Source organism: Telmatherina bonti, assembly GCF_933228915.1.
Source record: "Telmatherina bonti genome assembly, chromosome: 11".
Taxonomy (NCBI): domain Eukaryota; kingdom Metazoa; phylum Chordata; class Actinopteri; order Atheriniformes; family Telmatherinidae; genus Telmatherina; species Telmatherina bonti.
The window spans coordinates 22,109,132-22,130,120 of NC_136629.1; the positions used below are offsets into that span (position 1 = coordinate 22,109,132).

Consider the following 20,989-nt stretch of genomic DNA (forward strand, 5'->3'; position numbering starts at 1 on the left):
TTAAACTATATCATAACTTTTCAATATCTGCAATAATAGCATCAGCTGGGACAGGAGGCAATAAAAGACTGGAAAAGTTGAAGGATTCTCAGAAAACTCCTGTTTGAAACCTCCACAGGTGAACATTTTAACTGGAAATGGGTGTCATGATTAGGTATAAAAGGAGCATCCCAGAAAAGTTGAGTCATCCACAAGCAAGGAGAGGGGTGAGATTCACCACTTTCTCAACAACTGCCTGAGTAAACAGTCAAAGGAATTTAAGGATTTCATCATCTGCAGAATGCAATATCATCAAAAGAATCAGAGAATTTGAAGAAATTTCTCTATGTAGGCGACAAGGACGTTGAATGCTTGTGACCTTCAATCCATCAAGCAGCACTGCATTTAAAACCAACATCATTGTGTAAAGAATATTAGCACATGGACTCAGGAACAGAAAAACATCATTTTACAGTGTGTTGCTACATCTACAAGTGCAAGTTAAAACTACTATGCAAAGCAAAAGCAGTACAGTATGTCAGTGCAAGGATTCTATGGGCTCAAGCTCATCGGAGATGTACTTAAAAAAGCGAAAAAGTGTGCTGTGGTCTGATAAGTCCACGTTTTATATTGTTTTTGGAAATAATGGATATTGTCTCCTCTGGGCCACAGGGAAAAGGACTATCCAGATTTTTGTCAGTGCAAAATTCAAAAGCCGACGTTTGCAGTGGTATGGGGATGTGTTTGTGCCCATGGCATGAGTAATTTGTACATCTGTGAAGGTACCAGTAATGCTGTCAGGTATCTTTGTCAGGGACCTCCCTACGGCAAGAAAATTCCAAGACACGTTCTGCATGTGTTAGAGCAGCATGGGTTCGTACTAAAGAGTGTGGTTACGAAATTGGCCTGCCTGCAGTCCAGACCTGTCTCCCTCTAAAAATGTGTGGTGCATAATGAAGTGTAAAAAACGACAATGGAAACCTCAGACTTTTTTTTAAACAATTGAAGTTGTACATCAAGAAAGAATGGGAAAAATTTCAAACTGCAAAGCTTCAATAATTAGTGTCTTCAGTTCCCAAACACAGTGTTGTTAAAAGCAAAGGTGATGTAACCCAGTGGTAAACATGTCGCTCTCCCAGAACTTTTGGAAAGAGTTTCAGGCAAATGAGTAAATATTTGCAGAAAATAATTAAACATTTTATCCGTTTAAATTGTTTTTTTTATATTGCATAAAGATGAATGAAGGTTATAAGGGAGATGCAAGTTATTGCGTTCTGTTCTTATTTATATTTAACATATTGTCCCAACTTGATTGGAACTGGAGTTTTACTGTATTAGCTTTTTATTATCAACTAAATGTTTCATTGCTACTTTATTAATAATATTTCAAATTAAATTTAGTTGATAATATCTGTTTATTACACAAGTATTCATTATTGGCAAAATAATTGACTCCAAACACTACGTTAGAAAACTACTATCTAATTTGATCCATATTTCTATGACTTACATTTACTGGGATTCAAAGGCTTTGTCACATTGTTGACACAGAACCATCATTGCTAATAATTTAAGTTTAAAGGAACTGGGTAATGTCTGTGATGTAAATAATGTAAATAAACCACCAGGACTTGTGTTAGATGCAGTGAAGCAGAAATTTGAATGTAAATCACTTCCTTTTGGTATCTTTTGATAGTGGTCTAATGTGCATGAACGTATTCATCAGGGATCCACCTCACCATTACGGTTAGATGATTTGCAACTCTCTGCAAACCATCTAGTATTGAGTTTCCCTGTATTTTCTGCTTCTAAGGAGCCAGACTTTTTATTTGTTTGAAATTATTTTTAGCAATAGATTTACAATTTTTCTGAGGGTCATTCAAAGTTGTCCTTGAGTTTCACATCAGTCTATGTCAATCTTGTCCCTGGCAATTTTCAGAGGGATGTTTTCTTTGTTTTTTTAAGGCTCTTAACACCAACTAAAGAATTACTCAAGCATAAAAATGTTCCACACTCAAGAGATAAGCCATTGTTGTTCATTCACACAATTCTGAAATAGTATCTTTTAGGGCTGGGCGATATGACCTTTTCGTAATATCCCGATATTTTTATGCCATGTCACGATATACGATATATATCTCGATATTTACCTCAGCCTTGAATGAATGCTTTGGTGCTTACAATCACATCAGTAAGATGATTTTGTGTCTCCATTAAAACATAATTGTTCATACTGCATTAAGATATGCTGATTTTAAACATTTATGCCAAAAGGATGAAATTGTCACGAAGCAAACTGATCAAAACCGTATTTATTGAACAGTTAAAGCAGTGGCAGAAACATGTCATTTTAAAACAAAATAAAGTGCCTTTGCATGATGTAATAAATGCAACATATGAAAATAGGTGCTCTAGGGGGGGGACTTTTCAAATGACGAACTATTATAAGGCTTTGCTTTATGGATACGTTTCTGAGTTGTCGTGTTTTTGTTTTTTTTTAATCGCCGAGTTTAGCGTAGAAATCAGTCTTATAATACAGGCAGAATGTCCTCGTATCGTCTCCAATAAACAGCTTCAGCCAGCTTTTAATTCAGGATTTTTAATTCAGGATTTCAGGCTAGATAAATATGCTTGTGTCACACACACAGTGGATGAGGTGAGTAAGTGACAGAGGTTGTGAATGTAATCAAATATAATGAATTATTTTTGCGTGACGTGAAAAACTTTGTAATTTACGTCCCACTCTGTAATCCAGAACGGGATCAGTGACGGATTTGGCTGTTCATTGTGACTGTAGGTGGAGTCGTGCAGGTGTCCTCTCTGCTCCTCTGACTGGCTGCAGCCGGAGCGACTGAGTGCTTTAGGACGGGGAGAGACTCTCATTTGTAACAATGACTTTACAATATGCGCTTTAAAGTCAGTCGCCAAAATACCAGGAAAGTCTCCAATAACTCCAGTAAAAGTCGCTAGATTTGTCGCTTTTCACAAAAAAAGTCGCCAGATTTAGCAAGTAAGTCACCAAGTTGGCAACAGTGGCTACGCGCTGCCTCTCATGACGTAGCACGTAGCTCACGTTATGTACGTAACTAGGTGCGCTTGCTTTAACTCTCTGTGCAAAGCGGTGCAGAGTCGAGGAGGAGGGAGGAAACCCCGCCCACAGCTAAAAACAACTGCGTGACAACAGGATACTCGAATATGACGAATATAGGCATTTTCTATATTCGCACAGGGGACTAGCCACGATATCTCGAGTATACTCGATATATCGCCCAGCCCTAGTATCTTTTAGATTTCATTTTTTGCAGCATGTTGCACGTCATATGTTCCAGTTCTTTTGCTCCATTTCTAAAGAATGCAAAAGATTACAGACAGACACCAACAAGGTGATTCCAACCAAAGGAGCCTTATAGCTGAACATTTGCCAAATCTCTACATGCTGTGCAGCGGGTCCTTAAAAAGTTCTTTAGGAAATTGGACAAACAGCGGAGAGGCGGATCAGAAAACTGTCTAAAGCAAGTGACAAAAGTACAACAAACACACGACACAAGACCTGAGACATGCATCTAGTTCTTCAGTTGTTCCATCTGCTGTTTTCCTCATTCTCCACGGAGAAATAGCTATCAAGAAGCCTTTCTTATGAAGGTGATCATGGAAAAAAGGCTAAATTGCCAAATGACACAAGAACTGGACTGAAAAGCAGTGGCAGCTGGTGTTACAGAGAAATGAATCTTTGCCAGTTGCTTGGACCTCATTATTATTGTAGTGGTATGTTTATCTTGACAGAGAACAAAAAAAGGCAGCCAACATTAAAAAAATAGTTCTGAAATATCCTTCAGAAAAGCAAATGTAAGTGTTCCTGAAGACTATTTAATGGAATCATCAAGACGCTTGTTGGAAGCACACAGACTCATTAGATATCAGTGAAAAAACATCCTAAATTAATCAGACAAAATTTCAAACTATATCAAAACTTGTCAATATTTGACAACAGCTAGAAGAGTCTCTGGTGAGGTGACATCCGGGGCAGCGTACAGTATCTCACAGACTGCTGTGTATTTGGATTTAAGGCTGGCATTTTGTTTGTCCGCGAGAGCCGAGATTGATGTAGCAGTGTGCATGTTAGATTACTTTAGGTTTATTTGATTTCAGTTATGTTTAGTGGATAGAACGTAATTTGTGTAGTGATGTTAACTTTCCGTTGTGGTTTTCTATGTATTTTATGGCAACATGTGCCATCACACAATAAATTCTCAACTTGTTAGCCAATCTGGCCATGTAACCTACAACTGAAGATATAGAGGCTCAACGCTTTCATAGAGTACTGTCGGTGTGCGTGGATGTAAATTGGAGTTATCTGATAGGAGAGATCTGTGGTTGGATTGAATGTGAAAAAAGAAAAGATAAACCAAAAAACAGCTTTGTAAAACCATTTTAAAAATATGTGTTTATAGCTAAACATCATGTTAGGAAAGTGTAGAAAGGTGGACTGCATTGGGCAGCCTTCATCCTAATACCTGTGATCAAGCAGAGGCAATACTGTGACTGGCACTTTGACAAGCGAGACACTCTTCAGTAATCACAGTGAATCGGTTAAACCCCAAATTTGCTGTAATGATAGCACTTTGAGATTAAATTCATATATACATCGTGGACATCATGCTTTTCAGCTTCATTTTTAGTTGTTTGACCTGAAGCATTTTGGAAGCATCCATGTGAAGCAAAGCAGAACTGCAACATTTAGTCCCCTGTAGGAGGAAATAAGATGGGAAGCTGTGGGCGCCCTTGTCCAAGTTCACTTGTGAACATTCATGTGGGATTTAATCCTGGGGGGATTTACGGAGGACAAAAGGAAGAAAGAATAGCAGCAGAGGGTCGAGTAGTGAAGGGGGCCCTCAAGAAAGATGGAGAAGGAAATTGTATTCAAGCAGGAAAAAAATGAAGGAAGCAAGGCGGTGCAATTAGTGGCATTCTGATTGTGAGGATTAAGATGTAAATGAGGGCAGACAAATATGGAGTCAGTTTTTGTCAGAGCATTATGGAGGTTGTCTTGCTCCCTTTGATATTAGGACACGATATCACATGGGAGGATGAAAGGGCAGATGGGAGACAGAGAGCTGGAGGGGAGATGAGAAGAAGGGCACAAATCTTTAGCAATGGTGTGCGATCTGCTATTAATATCAGATGACATTATTAGGCTTGTTTCAGAATCACTGGTGTTGTGTGGTCCATGAGTCAGTGTGATGTGTTTGTCACGACTTCCAGATCTGGCGGAGCAGTGACCTACATGTCTAGTAGGGGATAGGATGCTGCCTAGAACTGTAGGGACATCTGAAAGCTGGACTCTTTGCTTATTTGACCGGTGTGATTCCCCTCCCATCGCCCTGCAGGTGGGCAGACTAACAGACACATCCCAGACCGGCCCACTTTCTGCAAACTATCCTAAGTATGGATGACAGCAGGCTGCTTGCAACACGGCTCCATGGCACAGGAGCTGTGAATATTTGATGCTTGTTGTGAATGGCCTTGAGTAAGAGGTTTGTTATTATTAACAATCTGACAAATACAACACAGATTTAAATCCTACACGAGTTTTTCTTTTTGAGGAATACAGCCGTTCTCTAAGGTTTTTAAAATAGTCAGCATTATTTGACTTTAATGCTTATAGAATTTGATGGTGCCGACTGTGGGGCTGAATACTCAGGCACTGGTAACAACAGAGAAGATAAAGGCATAATAATGATGTCATCCTTTTTTTTCATGTGGAGGGAAGCAGTAATTAAGCTGCTCCACTCTGCAAATTTTCCTTTGAGTTAAGCAGGAAAGTGTTTTATAAGTATTGCAGAAATGCTCATTTATCAGCAATAATGTCTCACATGAGCGCTATAAAGCTGACTTTAACAATTTGTTGACAAAGGAGAAACAAGATAGGACAGCTGACACCTCACGCTCTGTCCAACTGTTTAACAATATGTGTGGCAGTACTTTGGGGTGTGATCATCCAACTTCACCAACATCCTATTTGACTGGATACCAACTTGATCGGAGTATGAACATCGGCATCTTGAGTGTAGGCATTGTTGGAAAGTCCAACTCTAGTTTCTCATAAACTATCCTAAATTAAGTCATTTTATTGACATGTTTCACCAGGTGTATTCTTGTTTTAAAAATTCCCCCAAGCTAATTTTTGGTGTATCAACATCATAAACTGGCAGATGTCTTGCTTTTATTGCAGCTGTGTGACCCAGATCTGCAAACACTGATGTCACATGACTTTCATAGAACTCTTACATTGATTTGCTCTTAAATTCAGCATTCCTCCTCTTATCTTGCCAATTTCAAAATACAGTGTTGTCATGGAGAAGGAAAAAGTTGCACAGTACTGGAGCTGCCTCTGCATCCTCAAAAACTTAACTTTAGCTGTTGGCAGTGATTCCTCCAGTTGAGCCAACCACATGTATATTTAAGCCTCCCATGCCTCCACGTATGTTTCTCTGAAACTCTTTGCTGTCCGATCTAGGTGGCAACTGGTCACTCTGTAGGGGAAGCATATGGCGATGTGCACCCTTTCTAGGGCAAGCAGCGGGTCAGATAGTAAAGGTACAATGTGGAAACTGGTAATAAATATGTTGCAAGATGGCTAATCACGTACAGTTTCTGATAAAACTAATCCATCCCTATCATTATCATTATAGAAAACATGGATTCACACATCAGAGATCCTAAAGCAAAGTGTTACTATGCTCAGTCAGTCAGTTTTAAGCTGCAACGTTCTCTCAATTTCTCAAGCATTGTATGGTCCAATCTGAGTGTCATGCATTCATTGCCCCCCAAGTTCTTCAATATATGAGCAAGGTACAAACTAAAGATAGTCTATACTCACCAACACAGTCAAGAGAGCAAGACTGTGTGAGTTTAGGGGCTTTTCTTTTAGATATTCTAGTGCTCTCTGTGGACTGTGCACTGATGAGGGTAGGAGGGTAATACTGCAGACTGATTGTTGAGCACTGAGCCGGCTGGAAATGGGAATTGAATGAGGGCAGTTTAAGTTGTTTTTTTTGTTTTTTTTTGCCCCTTGTTCTCTCTAATGGAGTTTATTTTTCAGTCAAACTCATGTACAAGGCATGGAAGGCCAGGGAAAAAGGCAGAAGGAGAGTGCTGTCAAAGTTTCTCAGAAGCTTTCCCAGGCTTTGCTCCATAAATAACAGATGCTGCTTCAGGAGGAATTCACAGCAGTCTGTGAGATACTGTATGCTGCCCCGAATGTCACCTCACCAGATACTCCTTTAGCTGTTTTTTTTAAACCTATTATAGCAGCAGCTACCCTTTTAACCAGTTAAGGCTTTCCCAGTTTGTTCAGATCATTTTATTGTTCTCTGCATTCTGGGAACATTATTATATCTGAAAGGACAGAAATGATATAATTTGCTGTAGTCTGTGGGAATGGATAGTTTAGGTCTGCACGTTAACATGATTTTGTGCTTTTTTTTTATTTTATTTTATTTATTTATTTATTTATTTTTTTTAAAAAGCTAAATACAATTCCAAATTGCACATAGAAGAGCCAAAGAACCATCAGTACTATCAGCTCAGGTACAAGCCACATGGCTGCTTTTGAATTTTAATCTGACATTTTCTTTAAGTTTTATTACCCAACTTTTTTTTCAGATGACAATTAATTAGACTAAGTAGAGAAGCTGAGTGAAAGTTTTGTGCCCTTTTACCTAGTACTCCAGACTATTTCTTTGAAGTAAATCAGTACTGTTTTTTATGAAGGGTTATGCAAAAGTTGTTGTGCTGCAAACTTTGAGTTCTTTTTTGCTATAAACATTTCTTATATTGTGTTCTAATTAGTTTTAGAGGTTCAAAATTTTGAATAAACCATAACTGGATTGTCAGTCGTGGTTGTCTGTCATGTTTGTCATGCAGCACTGGCTCTGTCATATAGATCGTAGACAACTATAAGCTGTATCTGAGTCAAGTTCAAACACACAGACTTTATATACCAAGTTTATGTGGACTGTATTATAATATTGTTGTTAAAACAATGAAACAAAACAGAAATTTATCCAAGTTTTGTTCAAGCATGAATTTTCTTTCAGCTTTAAAGTTATGTAGCAAAGTATGTGTATTGATGGCTACATAAAAACCAGAAAGTGCCTCAGGCTAAATGCAGGCTCCAAACAATCTTACATTTGTAGTTGAAAAAAGAGCTCTCAGCATCCACTGAGCCACAGTGCACCCCCAAAGCATCACAGTTCTTCTTAAATGTAGTTTGACAACAGAAATAAAAACTGAGGAATGTCTGACAAACTAAAATATTTTCCTTTGCATATAGACCCAAATAAAAAAACTCTAAAACTTGTGTGAACGTTGTGTTTTAATTTGTAGAGTTGAAAGTTTGTTTATCCTTCTGGAACATGACTTAAGGGGCGGTCAGATCGCAAAAGTAAGTGTAGAGATGAAGCAAAGAGATGATGCTGCAGAATGAAAAGTGGAGCATCTTGTGCCCTTAAGCATCACTGATGAGAGATAAATTGCTGGTGACCTAGTACTAATACATCCTCTGAAGATGATATTTCAGACATTGTGGATTTTGATAAATGTGATCATGAACTGTGAATTTTGCAGGGAAGGTTTTGCATTGGAAGTTTCGATAGGATTTTCTTTAGGAATTCTTAGCACAGCTCCGTCACCACAAGCTTACTTCATTTCCTTTAGTAGATAAAACTATATATGTTAATTAGCTTTCGGTCTCTGAAATGAACTTGCTCAAAAGTGGAGTTTCTTGCTCGTGCAGCCTGTCTCAAGTCACCTCCATTACCATAGCATTTTTTGGGTGATCAAATATGGCCCTCCCATTTCTTAGTTTGATTTTTATTTTTATTTTATTTTCATACTTTATACAACTTATTTGAAGATTTCCACACTGTAGCAAGCACTTTTCTTAATCTTTGTTTAAGCAAACCCCAAGGTCTTTGTGAGGAGGAAAGAGGATGGATGGATGCTACAGTTATCTGTTGCGCTTTCATCTATTTCACTTCATCGAACATATGTTTATGACCAACATATGACATCCGTTATTTTACTTCTGGGTTACATTCACTTAATAAAATAACACTCAACGGCAACAGATTAGTCTTTTCTGAGGTAAGGTTTAGGCAATAACACCACCTTGTTAGCGTTAGTTGTCATGGTTTGTTGAAATTTCAACGAGCCTTTGGTCTCTTTGGTTAATCAACACTATTAAGATGACTGGGGAAACAGGATCAGTGTGTTTTTTGTGGCCTGGATTCCCATACTTCTTATGCATATCAGTGAGACTCAGCAGGGTATGAGATACTGTTGAGAGAAAGAGAAAAACTGTGATTAGTGAATAAAGAGAAGTGGAAAAAGTACAAGGTGATGCTTTACTAGTCCGCTAACATTTCAGAATGGGTGAGTATTGCATGACAGAAATTAGCACTAACACAAGCAGCTAGTGCCATCTGGTGTATGAGTAGTCAAAGGGGGGTCTTACCGTGCCTGCGCACCTACAAAATGCAACATATGCAAATCTATAAGCTTTATGTATGCAAACATAGTTGTCGGTTTTGGTTTTTTGTGTCATGCTTTCATTGTACAAGTGACCCAGGAAGTGCAGCCGCTGCACCTCGGCTGGGCCAAATCCTGCGAGGACCAATTCTGTGGCACACAATGGCTGAAGGCTGCCTGTCTCTTAGTCGTGGGCGTGAAAACCTGCACTGCTGTTTAATAATGCATCACATAGTGTTTTTTTACCCCAGTGAGGAGATGTGGCATGTGGCTTGGTTTAAATATGATGGTCGAACTGGCCCACCTATTTAAGAACAGGTGAGATCTGATTTCATGGACCAACCAAGCCAAAAGTTGATATAAAATAATCAAATCCTTCCCCAGCCCTGAAGGGCAGTTTATAGAAACAAAATTAAAAAATTAAGCAGGAATTATTGATATCTTGCTGGAATTGGTATTAGGTTAAAGTAGCCTAATCAGGGGAAATTTGTTTACCCTATCAAGTCTGCATTGCAGTGGGATGATCAGATTAGTGTGTGCTTTCATAGAGCACCCTATGCTTTGTCATGGTTTCCCTCAGTGTGTGAGAGGGGAGATTACTTACTCACTTACTGCAGACTTCACATCTTTTAATGGCCCTTTATACAGTGAGCAACACAACCTAAAGAAAAGGCAGTCATTTCTAGCATTACATAATCTCATCGCCACCGAGATATTAGAGTGGATATTGCTTTCAAAATTGTGTATGTTCTCTTTGTCTTCATTTCTGAGTGCACAGTGCAGGTGTGTTTGTGAGTGCCTAGGAAAGGGTGCAGCAGTGCTTTTTATCTTGTCAAGCTTGCCAAGAAAGTGTGGCACAGCAAGTTTTTGGTCCTTTTAAAACTTTCCTCACTTTTGGGGAATTCAAGCATCCTATGTGATGAATCAGCATAAAAGTCATTTATCTATAGATAAATCTTAAAGTTAATTACCTTAAGTGTGGCTTTATAATAATTAGTCTAAAGTAAACAAATAATTAGCAAAAACAACAACAAAAAAAAAGGATATGTTAGATGACCAGTTTAATTATTTTGAGTTGGTTCCTTCTGAAATATTAAAAACAAAAACTGCTTGTGTCAAGTAATCTAATAAATTGAGCTTTAACCTAATTTGGTTGATATTTTACTACGCCTTAAAGAACTGCAGAATGCAGCACATTACTGGAAAATGCGAGCTTTTAGACCGTTGTAGTCAGCAATGTTCTAATGTGCCTTAAAAGAGTCATAATGCCAGAAATACAGGGATACCAAAAAACTTGCTGTCAACTGCGCTAATGAATGAGGTCACTGTCCACACACAGCCAGTCTGGGAGGGGGGGAGAGAATTTATTTGCTGCATTTTATATTTAATAGCTTATAAACTTCGTTTGCCTTCTGTGACAAAGCACAAGGTCTTCATAGTTGAGTCGGCAGAGTGTGAAAGCTAATTGTGGTGAGGTTGTTAATCCTTCATTAAAGGCTGATTTCCATGTTAACTTTGTCTTGATCAGCAGGTGGCTCGCCTTTCACTGCTAACTTGTGTTTTTTTCTGCTTCTCGCCAATTCTCGAGTGCGACATCGAAACATTTTGTCTTCCTACTTTGACAAAAGGCATTGAATTTTATTTCAAGTGTTATATTTCTTAGATAAATAACATGATTACCTCCTGGCCCCCCTCTGTCCTGTCCTCTGACTTCATATTGATCCAAAAAGATAATTTTGCCACAAGTGTCCATTAATACCCTGAATTAGTCTATTATAAGTTCTCCTTTGACACGAGAGAGAGGTTAGAATGAACCTGATTCTCTATGAATGATCAGGTGATTGTGTGCGAATCCTTACATTTACTGGTCTGTGGCCATAAAGCGGGGCAGCAAATTACACCAGAAATGGATGCAGTCATTGTGTAAATACACAACAGAGGTTTCCATGCTACCAGAAGGGCTCCATTAAACAGGAACTATGGTGGCGACTTTTTTTTCCACCAGCGATGACGTCTGTTCAACACATGGAGACCATGTGAGATCTGCTCAGGCTGTATAATTTAGAGATGGTGTGTGATGAGAAAGAAAGGCTTTTAAATGACTGTGGAATTTTGTGTTGAGGGGTCCACCTTAAAGGGTCTGTATTATGCTATTTCTAGTTTTCTGAGCTTTCTACAGTATTATAGTGTTGAATATTCTTCAGATGTATTAGCGGCTCCGTTTTTTTAAATCAAATTAAAATGCATGTTTGACTTTTACAGCACCTTTTCTAGGTTTGGTTTCCACGGCGATGGAAACGATTGGTTTTAGAAAATTTTTTTTACTTTGAAATTTTAGTGATGTCCTGGGGAGGGACTCAGTGATTTGTCATCTTTTCTAGGTTGTGCACGTTCACAAGAAGAAAGCCACACCCACCTTCACTGTTCAGTATAACTACTCCTAGTAGTTGACCAATCAGACGCAGCCCACAGGCAGGACAAAGGGTGGAGCTTTCTCTGTTGGCTTGCTTCTGGCTGATCAGAGAGCATCGATACAAAATGAATGAAGGGGTTTGTGAAAAATGCTTGATTGTGTCTTGTCCTTCTGGACTTGCATATTACAATAAATTAAACTGAAATGTGCATAATAGAGCCACTTTAAGAAGACAGCTGAATGAAAAGACGGTCCATTCAGGAGGTGACTTCTAACCAGGAGTTTGTCTATGTGTCCTTTGGGAACCTGCAATGTAATTAGTAGCTGATTAATATTGTCCCTCATTTGACTATAGCGCTTAACTCCTGTGGTTTGAGTGCGATCTCATCTTTAGGCCTAAAAGATAAAAGGTTCAGTAAATAGTATTAGATTTGTAAAAATATCCTAAGTATTGTTGACCCTCATAGTAGTCTCAGATATTGATGGGGAAAATGGAGGGAAAAAAAACATAAATAAATAAAAAAAGAAGCTGTACAGTAAGCCAGTGTCTGCCATACCCAGAATATGTTTATTTTAAGCCTCTAATTTTGACCTCAAATTCTACACTACAAGGGATGTGATATTCTCAGCAATTAGGTAAAAGCATGTGTGTTTTCATTAGTATTGGCATCATTATTAGGACAAAATTTGCTGGAAAATCTCAGCATATTAAATATTGGTTTCCAGAAAAAGAGAAAGAAAACATGATAATTCTGACCAGCATTTTTAGAGTTGGACATTGAGGAGGACACATAGGTGCTCTGCACATGGTCCAGCTTCCATTACACAATGTTTCCAATCTTGAAAGACAAGAAAAAGGAGCTGATGACAACAGAAAATAGTGAGAGCTATCCCAGCTGCTGATGACGTGACTTAAAATTTAATAAATACTTCAATACACGCTGCAGATCTTTGCCATTCTAGTGAAGGCTGCAATCTACTTCTGCATCTGCGGAGGGCAGTTAGTTGATGAAGGTGCTCGAATACAGAAGTTATTCTAGGTGTAGCTCTTATTAACACACCTGTATTAGTCCAATAATAGTCAAAATGTCCTTTCCCTGTTGATATTACACGTTCATATTGTAATTAGGGTCTATTTTCTATATATTGTGCAGTCCTACTCAGAAGTGTCTTTGCTTCCACTTTGCCCAACAACAGTAATAGCTGCAACCCACCCTCATAGTGACTCTGGAACAGGTCTTGGGATTGTGTGACTGTGTTAGAGGAGGAAAAAATTAGATATTGCAAATATTTCCACATGAATAATCCAGATTGAAATGAGAAAAGAATATGATTATGTAGCTGGAACTTAACACAACAAATTGAAAAGGTCAGACAAGCAGCACGGGATTTATTGGTAACAGGCAACGCTGATTGTGTTTCAGTTCCCGAACCCCACCCAGGTTTAGTCTGATGTGTGACATCTGTTTGAGGTTGTAGTGTTTGGACTGTATGCTTGGTGTGTAACACACACTGATCTGCTACAAAGCCTCTTTCTAGCTTCTCCGCTGTTCTTCCTTATAAATTGCGGTGTAGCTCACTGTGTGTTTCACTGCTGTGCTTTTACCACAGCACAGTGGAGATTTTAAATGGAGAAGGGTTTTTTTTAATTGAAGCGAAGTGCACACATGCACATGGGGGATAGAAGTTAAAACACAGAGGAAGTTAAAGCGCAGTGCAGAGGAGACCTGATGGAAAATGAAAAACCAGCACATCAGGATTCAGTGCTAGTTAGACAGGGAGGGAGGGAGGGAGGGCGGGCGAATTCAAGGGGCAACCCCCCTTTGTAGACGAGGGATTCCTTTACTGCAGTGATCAGCAGTCCTCCCCTCTCCTCTTCTCCCTCCCTACCTCTCATGTCTTTCTCATTACATATCCCTCCTCCTTTCTTTTTTTTCCCCTCCTGCCTCAGTTTCCCCTCCTTCTCTCCTCTCTCTCTCTCTCTCTCTCTCTTACTTTCTCTCTTATTTGCCGCCATCTCAGCTGCACACATACTCATGCTAGAGTCACGTTTCGGTGGGGGGGATTGTCTGCTGCAGGGTACAGTATACGCAGCGCATGGTTCCAAACGCAACACACAATCGTGACTCACACCATTTCACTCCAGCCTTCATTTATCTTTATCGCTCCCCTGCTGCTCCCCCATTTATCCTCACATTTTCCTTCAACTTTCATCCTTCCATGCCTCTTTGCTCTTCCAGCTCATCTGCCCATCTTCCTCTTCAAAACCCATTCCTTTGTTCCTCTCCCTGCCTCTGCTGTGTGACATTGATTCCAAGGTTGCTGTGCTATTGACTGCTGCTTCGCTGTTAAATATTTCAGGCAGCATTTTCAGTGGCTGTGTGCCGAGGGAGGAGCAGGAGGCTTTGCGCGGTCGCTCTGCAACTACTGCTGTCAAACAGGCTGCTGAACAGACGGCTGGACACACATACATGCACACGTGTCTTCTACAAACACACACACCTACACTCACAAGTCCATGTCACTCCACAGATGGACGTGCACTTGTTTTTTTTTTTTGTTTTTTTTTTTTTTTACTGCTGGCTTACAATGTGTGAAAGGTTTACGTGGGTGTGGGGAATAATGTTGAGGTTGTGGGTATCACGATGAAATCTCCCCTGCTTGCTTCAAACAGCCAGTTGATGAATGAGAAGAGCAGTGCTGGACCACTCTCTGCAGACTGTGCAGTTATTCCAGACTAGTTAAAAAGCCCTTTCTCAGCAAGTCATCTGTTCAGCAGCCTAATCACTGTTTGGGCTCTTCTTGCTTCTGCAGGACAGCGCTTGGTTTTTTTCATTTACAATACAAACACATTCAGTGGAGGTCTGGCATCAGAGCAGCAGTAGTAGCATTTACTTTCCTGAAAAATCTCAGCTTTTCAAAGTTTGTTTACCATTTTGTGCAGAAGAAAGTTTAGCTTGTTGACGTATTATTCATTTTTTGAGGGGGGATTTTTACCAAAAGAAAGATCACTTGAATTATTGCGGCTCCTCCATCTCTGGGCCCTTGCTGCGCCAATAAAAGGATGGATGAATCTGTGATGCATTGCCTGTTCCCAGTTAGAAGAACACTCTCCTTTTGAAATGCAGAAACTGAAGTTTAGGTTCTGGCCCATCGGTCTTGTTCTGCTACTAAAGCATTCAGATTTCCAGTGTTATGAGTGGTGGTTTGACAGCAGTTCATTGTCAGTGTTTTTAGCAGACAGTCATCCCTTCAGCATGATCATCACATATACTTGCATCTGTCTGACTTGTCTGCTGTGGCTTTGTCCATTTGGATCAGACGGCTGTAGATTGATTGGCAGTCACGTTTTCTGACTGACAGATGGGTATTCGATCTGCAGCCATTGACTGAAAGCTCTGTCTGAATCTCAGTGTCTCTGTTTGACGCTGAGGTTACAGCTAGTCCCGCTGTAGTTTCTTTTTAACTGTTGTTTCCAACAGCATCATGCACATAGAAGTGAGCTCACACAGGATATACATCTGATATTGTTTCCCCCCACTTTGAGGCCATAAAAGAGAATTTGTAAGAGCTGTGGATATCTGCTTCTGTTGTTCACCTCAGTGAGTCTCAGGTAGTGTGAGCATATTGTAAATCTGATATTACAACGCAACGAGTGTGAGTGCATTGGACAAAAGCCTGCTTAAAGTGGAGTATTGTGGATTTACTGTGCCTGTAGAAAATGAAGGGTTAATGACTATAAATTATAAGGACCATCTATCAAGAAAGTGGAGCTTTTTGTTTTTATTTGCATCTCTTTGCACATAATTAAAACTTTAATCAGAAAAGTTATGCCTCCCCATGGCACTCTTATGTTTGCTAAATTCCTTAAGTCTTCTACCTCTTTTTCTTTTTTTAAAAATGATGCAGTTTTGCCCGTCGTCTTCTCCCCGAGGCTCTTCTGAGCACGTGACGAGCCGTGTAATTTAAAGCATGTGAAATGCATGCTGCTCTGTACACTCCCATCGTGCTTTTTACAGTATCCGCTAGCAACAAAGAAAACAAGGGTTTTCCTAAACTCTGCTGCAGGGTTCGTCATCCTTTCCAGCCTGTGACACGAGTGGAGAATTCCTGTTAAACGCTTTTATTATTCAGCCTGCACTTTGGCTCTCTTCTCTCTGTGTCTCCTACTGTCTTCTTTTCCTCCAAGTGACACTTTCTGTGTCTGCATATATGACATATGAGGTGTTTTTTAATGAGTCAATCTTCATGAAATCAATGTTCAACTTGGACTCTACAGGTGGATATGGTTATTTTTCCTCCTTGGGTGTGACCCCAGTCAACATATGAGCACATTGTTTTGCAACTGGAAGCCATTTTCTTAAATGACACTCAGAAGTAAATGGCACAGATTAGGGTAATATCATACGCTTTTGAACAGCGCTTCAGGGGACTTGTAAGAACCATGTGTCAGATGGTGTTCAAGCAGAATAAGCAGTTTGTTGCGCTCTCACTTCCTGTCTGCAGGTTTGGAGAGGCACCCCCTCATGGCATGGCCAGAGACTGTTGTGTTCCTCTGCTGCTCCAGAAGGTAAGTCCGGCCCCTTATCACCTTATTCCCTCACATGATACTCATCAAGTCCAGGCTCTGCTCCTATAGCAGTGTATAATTATGTGTGCTGTATCAGGGATTTCCCTTTAAAAAGAAAATCCCCACACCAGCTCCTGCTTCCTATTAGAGACAAATGAGATATTCCTCATTGATCAGGCAGCAGAGGCTCATTTAGAGTTAACAGCCAGTGGTCATTAATATCTCTGGTAGCATCTGTTCGCCTGAGATGAGAGCGTGAACGCTGAAACGAGAAAGAAAAAGCTGGCAGGCTTAGAGGAGGAGGCATCAGCAGAACGAGATGATTTGATTTTAAAGTGAGCTTTAATAGCTGAAGGATTGTACTGGAGATAAGCACACGATCCTCACTCCTCGAGCAGTGTGCCTGGATGGCAGGATAATCGAGGACAAATGGATGCAAGAGAATGCCAACTCATCTTCTTAAGGCACGGTTTCAAAGTTTCCCTGTAATTCAGAAATGGTGGTGAAAGAAAATGTCGAAACCTTTGTGTCTTTGAAATCATGTTCAAAAGAACGAAGGCCCTGTTCAGATGCATAGCTGCCAGCTGATGATCCTTCACCCTCCCTGTGTGAGTTCAAGCAGAGATCTGCTGATTCACTGCAGTGGCTCTTAGCAGCAGGCGGGGGTTTTCGGTTGCAGCAGCAACAAGCCAGTTTGGATCATCTCCTCTATGGGCTCGCAGCCCTCTGCTTGATTCATGGGTCTGTCATTAGAAACCATTTAGCATGATAATGGTATAAGCTGTACAGGCTCATTATAACTATAGTTTAGTTATGGGCCAATAGAGCTGTGTTGCAATACTTATCAGTATTCAAGTCCTCCTGAGCAGCTGTTGGGGACAAAAAAAAAAGACTATATGTATGGTAGTGGTAAAAAGCTGACATAAATGCAGAATCATAGCTATAAACTTGAAAAAAGTTTTTATTATTTTAGTCTCTTGTTCATCCTTATCTTTCTCAAAGGCATTATGACACTTATTGTGCCTGAAGTTCAATTCTATTACCAGTATCAGCACACAGCCATCATTTCTGTAGGATTAAGAAATGTCAGTTTAACCTGCCTCACTGTAGATATTCTGTATGGTGTACAAGTTCATAGTACTACCAGTACATGGTAAAGATGGGGAACTGAATCAAAGTCAAAATTCAATGCAATTTGTTTTTGTTTTGTTTTGTTTTGTTTTTTTGTAATTGACTTGTATGAATACATATTTTTTTGTCTATAAAGTGCCCACAGATGAATTGGTGCTATACAAATACTTAAAACTTAGTTTTAATTGAATACATTGTTCCATTTTTCATGGAAAGCCATCCATGTTGCAGCAAAACAGGCTCAAACCATAATACTTCTGCTGCCTTGCTTCAAAGTTGGAGAAATGTTTTTATGCACTGTTTTCTGTTCTTTGAATGTGACCCAGTTAAACAACAAAATAAAAAGAATTACCTGATGACTTCTCCAAATGTCATTTCATCGAATTAAAACACCACCCTCTAATTTCACCTTCACATTGAGAACTTCTCTAAAAGTTCACATACTTTTGCTGCTCATAGATACTCTATTCATACTGTATTAACATTAAAGTATTGTCCTCAATTTTTGTAGAAGTGTGATGATCTTGTCTCATGTTTACATCCATTTGTTTAAGCTACTTTGAGAACTTGCTTCTCTGTTGCCAGGACCACCCATTACTTAGCTAAACAACACTAAACTGGTCATGATCCATCATTACTTAACTTTTAGTTGCTTCTTCTGTGGGAGCTTTTCATCTGTTGCTTAGTTCAAACCTCAGGCTATCTGTGACATTTGTCTCGTTCCTTTTTTTTCCCTTCTCTTGACCCCCTCAGAGGTGACAGTGGTGTATCAGAATGGGCTGCCTGTGATCTCGGTCAGTTTGCCGTCCCGGCGAGAGCGCTGTCAGTTCACTCTCAAGCCACTCAGTGACTGTGTAGGAGTTTTCCTGCAGCAGCTTCAGGCAGAGGACAGAGGCATTGACCGGGTAGCCATCTACTCTATGGGTACGTAAACAAACACAAAAACACAGGTATCCCACATGCATATACATGTTTACTTAATAGCTGCGGCTGCAGCTTTGCATCAGCATTTCTTGGCACCACATGCACCACTCAACTCACAGGACTCATTACACAGGAACAACGGGTGCTTGAAATTTTACGCTCAGAGTGCATCTGCCTTTACCTCTCATTTCAGTCAAATGGCAACAAGCCTGATTATCAAGGGAAGTGAGGAGTGTTTGTAGCGGAAACCCATCAGCACATCTCTTACTTCCTTCCTCTCCATTTGTCTTTCTCTCCAGATGGAGCCAGGGTTGCCTCCTCCACGGGCATTGACATCCTGCTGCTAGATGATTTTAAGCTTGTCATCAATGACACCACACATCTTGTGCGGCCACCTAGAAGAGGTGAGTACCTCCAAACTGAAGTCTGCTGTGTGATCTGAGTCTTTCATTCACAACTAAGACCACCGTCATCTTGCATGTTCCTCAGAGGTGCTGCCCCACGAGGAGTCTGAAAGGTTGAACGACGTCAAATTTTTAGTGCAGCAGCTCTACACCACACTGCGCATTGAGGAGCACCAACTCGGCAAAGAACGTGAGCTGATTCAACGACTGGAGGATCTCAACTCTCAACTCCGCCCCTTAGAAAAGGTCCATTCAGACATTTGGCAGTTCTTCATTTGAGGCACACAAATACTTTCTAATGAGCCAGCTGGGTGTTTGGTAAATCATAGAGAATTTAAAATGTTTATGAGCATGCAATTAACCCATTAAGATGTAATACAACAATGGAAGCTGGACACACAGGATTTTTTTTTTTTTGACTGCATTGCTTGGGTTCATCTTATTGCATCGTCATTAATTGTTTCTGTACAGTAATTAGGAATTTGCTGCGCTGTTGGATCAACATGGGTATGACTATAGACTATCGTTATCCCTGTAATGAGATAATTAATTTGTACATTTGACCACAACAAGACGACTAATCACATGATGATTAAGTCTTAATCTATAAAAGTAAATGCAAATAATCATTTGTGCAATATATAAGAAAAAAAGGGGAACTTTGGATTTAGAGACATTGGCCTCACCTAAACTGTTTGCCCCACAGCTTCACTGTTTACTGTAGGCGTGCTAAGCTTTACAAAATGAACATCATTTTGTCACATACAGAGTAAACTAACTGATGTAGTGAATTTGGTTTTATTTGTCTGTGGAGCATTATATCCCAGTAAGGCTATGCCTCATCTATGGGGATTTTTGCGAACACCAGTGTTGACTTTTTTTGCCCTCCTTAAAGTGGTATCCTCCAGCTTGCCCCAGGTTTGCCTGAAGCTCTTTAAATGCCTTGCAAGGTGTTTTTGCCACACTTTACACCAACATTCACAGACTCCTATCATTGAGTTTTTCACTTATATTCATACCCTGGAAGGATACTTAGTTTTTTTTTTACCTGTACAATATCGTCACAAAGTGCTGAAACAGGAATTTCATGGTCCGTCACGTCTCCCCTGTAGCCTCCTTTTATATTCACAACAAAATAACCTCTGATACTCCACATTGGGAATTTTGTCTGACTGAGTTCTGTGCACCTGTTTAGGTGAAAGAAGAGTTGAGTAAGAAGGCAGAGCGGCGCACCACCTGGGTGTTGTGGGGAGGCATGGCTTACATGGCCACCCAGTTTGGCATTCTAGCCAGGCTGACCTGGTGGGAATACTCCTGGGATATCATGGAACCCGTCACCTACTTCATCACGTATGGCACTGCAATGGCCATGTATGCCTACTTTGTTCTTACACGTCAGGTAAGATGCAGAACAGGAGATGAATGTATAACATAAAAATGTTTGAGCGATGCCGTCCTGCTTTTTTCCCCCTTGATGCAGAGTAAAACCTTTTATCTATCAGCAATACAAAACAAGAAACTAGGAAAGCTTAAGAATATAATTGTTTTTTTTTGTTGTTGTTGTTGTTTTTTTAAGTAAAAAGTGGTTATGCAGAAGCCCTTAGCAACCATACAGAAATGAACCAATAAAGAAGTAAAATTTTTAGCTTAGCTTAAAAGGCTCATGTGGGCAAATGGCTGTCCTTCAGAAATGAATCATTTTTCATAATGTGCAACTAATTTTTAGCTCCAAGGATGTAGAATTAATTTTATGCTAGTGTGATTTGGCCCAAGGACAAAAAAGCAAAACATGAAGGAAATTTGATGAACTAGTTCCTCTTACAAAGTGCTCCGTCTGTGTGTCTTTTTAACCTGCAGGAGTATGTTTATCCAGACGCTAGAGACAGACAGTATCTGCTGTTCTTCCACAAGGGGGTGAAAAGGACACGCTTCGACATTGAGAAGTACAACAAGCTTAAGGATGATATTGCTGAGGTACAGTTGCTCATTGATGAAAAAATGAACTCTGCACTCTGGAGATTGACACAATTTATAGTT

At 39.9% G+C, this 20,989-nt stretch overlaps 1 protein-coding gene across 1 annotated transcript in view; it reads left to right on the forward strand.

Moving 5' to 3' along the window:
- The window catches only part of mcu (mitochondrial calcium uniporter), a 61,684-nt gene that overhangs the window by 37,628 nt on the left and 3,067 nt on the right, over positions 1-20,989 (forward strand). The window contains exons 3-8 of the mRNA XM_079249302.1: positions 16,430-16,493; positions 18,378-18,548; positions 18,848-18,952; positions 19,038-19,198; positions 20,148-20,351; positions 20,810-20,926. Of these exons, the coding sequence (XP_079105428.1) occupies positions 16,430-16,493; positions 18,378-18,548; positions 18,848-18,952; positions 19,038-19,198; positions 20,148-20,351; positions 20,810-20,926 (822 nt within the window). The remainder of the gene's footprint in view (positions 1-16,429; positions 16,494-18,377; positions 18,549-18,847; positions 18,953-19,037; positions 19,199-20,147; positions 20,352-20,809; positions 20,927-20,989) is intronic.